The sequence below is a fragment of the Elephantulus edwardii genome, unplaced genomic scaffold, assembly GCF_000299155.1.
Source record: "Elephantulus edwardii isolate Elephantulus edwardi_28Jun2011 unplaced genomic scaffold, EleEdw1.0 scaffold00081, whole genome shotgun sequence".
In the NCBI taxonomy this organism is placed as follows: domain Eukaryota; kingdom Metazoa; phylum Chordata; class Mammalia; order Macroscelidea; family Macroscelididae; genus Elephantulus; species Elephantulus edwardii.
The window spans coordinates 13,870,347-13,872,813 of NW_006399831.1; the positions used below are offsets into that span (position 1 = coordinate 13,870,347).

The window sequence follows — 2,467 nt, forward strand, 5'->3', positions numbered from 1 at the left end:
TGGCATGCCTCAAACTATTCTATGTGCAACTACATGATTTCACAACTCTTCAAAATAATGAAATAAAATAGATAGCCTTGTGTATAAATAACTTACATCCACAAAGGTGCTGTAACAGATTGTCCACTCCTACAGTGTTTTTGTATCCAACAAAGTTGATACACAATATATAAATACTCAAGTCCAATATTAAAAACTCAGGCACTTGACTAACTTTAATAAAATTTCTCAAACTATTATCAATGTATCTAAAGTGCATATATATATATATATCTATATTTAAGAAAGATTATTCTCAATAACATCTCTATAAAAATAAGTTTGATGGTTTGGTCCATCTAACTTTACTACTGGGAGTAAGAACTTTCAACATTTTTATATATATAATCAGGCTTAGTCTACCTTTCTTTCAACATGACATTAACAGAATCAAAAAGGAGCTAGTGAGGTGCTAACATGTGATGATTCATCCAGTGGTTCCGGTCACAATGTATTCCATGAGGAGGTACCCATGTCACTGGAATTGGGCGGTATGATTTATTCTTCCTTCCCTGATGTGGATAACCAAAAGGAACAGGAGGTGGGTAGTGACTCGGATGGCCATTCCCTCGGTACATCCCTGGTTTTTTTCTGGGCAGAGGATGCCACACTGGAAGAGGGGGGAATATCAATTCTGAAATCTGCAAAAAAGAGAACTTCAGTCAAATGGAAAAAGATAAAGTCACTCAAAACCCAAGTAATAATCCTAACTGGTTAACTATATTTTAAAAACATATAATAAGTGATAATTTTTTTTAAAAAGTTTACTTTTGGTGAATACAGCAGCCATCCTAGAGAATGGATGGAATACATTCTATCATTTCCACAAGTATACTTCTGTGACTTTGATTACATTTTCCATGTGGTGACACACTGCTTCCCATCATTAACTTAAATCTCACTACCTTATAAATCATTCATCTGTGCTTTAGATGCTTTTGCCAATGTGATAAAAGTAATTTTTAAAAAAATTTATATTGGTTTGCTTACAAAGTTTATTTACACTGTGTTTTACACTATTCTTCATTCACACTGTTTCAGTCATTCCCATGCATTATATTTATACAATTAATCACCACTGAACAATGCCCATCATTACTCTGCCTTTTCAGGTCCCCAAGGGATCCTTCCCCTTTTCTTCACTCCCTTCCCCCACCCACCAAATTGTGGAACCCCACAGATTACTCCTACTTATCCTCACTCCTCTATCCCCATCCCATCTCCCCTTGGATTCTCACACATTTTACTAGTTATTTTTTACACTAATGGTCTTATGCAGCATTTGTCCTTGTAAGACGGAATTTGTTCACTCAGGATAATGCTCTCCAGTCTCTTCCAAGTTATACAGTATTTTTCAAAATCATTGTTCGAGTGCTATGTAGTATTCCACTGTATGAATGCACCCCAATTTTTCAATCCATTCAGTTGTACTTGAACATCTTGGCTATTTCTGTGTTTGTGTGATGGTAAATAACACAGCTATGAACATAAGTGTACAAATCTCTATTTGTGTCTCAGTTCTAATTTCCTTGGGGTATATTTCTAGTATTGAAATACAGGATCATACACAGTTTCTGTGTTCATCTTTCTGAGGAAATGCCAAACTGCCTTCCAGAATGGTGTACAACCCAATCATGTATGAGAGTTTCCACTTCTCCATATTCTCTCAAAATTTATTGTTTGCTGCTGTGCTATACTTTGTCACTGCTACTAGGGGTGAGATGGTATTGTTGTTTTGATTTGCATCTCTCTCATTGCCAATGATTTTGATCATCATACCTCTGTTGGCCATCCTAGGCCTCCAGAAGAAAAAGACTGATAACCCAATTACGAAGGTATAATGTTAAGGTGAACATTCTGTGTTATTCCTACTGAAGTACTCAACTTGGAAATTACATCGGAGTGGTGTCAGTTCAGGGTATAAATATTTTTTCCCAGGACAACAAATTTAGGAGTTCATTCAGTCTCAATTAGACCAAAAAGCTTGGATTTTTTAAAGAAATGTGAGATTAAATTCTATACACATCCCCTTCACTTTTTGGTAAAAATTCCTTCGTAAATCCTTGAACCATAAGTTCAGTAATGGTAGCTGGACACCATCCAGGTTTGGCCTCATGGTAAAGGCAAGCAGTAGTTCATGGAGGCAATTCTAGTTCAGTTCTTTGTTCATTTGCTGGATGGTCGTCTTCTGCTACTGACACAGGTGAACAGGGACAAATTTTTGTATCCTAGATGGCTGCTACCAAGTATTAAGATTCTATTCTAGGCTCACATTTCACCAAAGACGACATTCAGATGGCCAACAAGCACATGAAGAAATGTTCAAAATCTCGAGCTCTAAGAGATATGCAAATCAAAACAACTATGAGATATCATCTCACCCCAGTCAGAATAGCAAAATTTAACAGAACAGCAAGCAACAAATGCT

At 36.3% G+C, this 2,467-nt stretch overlaps 1 protein-coding gene across 1 annotated transcript in view; it reads right to left on the reverse strand.

The window, feature by feature from the left end:
• The window catches only part of LOC102862285 (protein BTG3-like), a 44,402-nt gene continuing 41,935 nt past the window's right edge, over nucleotides 1–2,467 (reverse strand). The window contains exon 4 of the mRNA XM_006889819.1: nucleotides 1–680. Within this exon, the coding sequence (XP_006889881.1) occupies nucleotides 441–680 (240 nt within the window). The 3' untranslated portion in view covers nucleotides 1–440. The remainder of the gene's footprint in view (nucleotides 681–2,467) is intronic.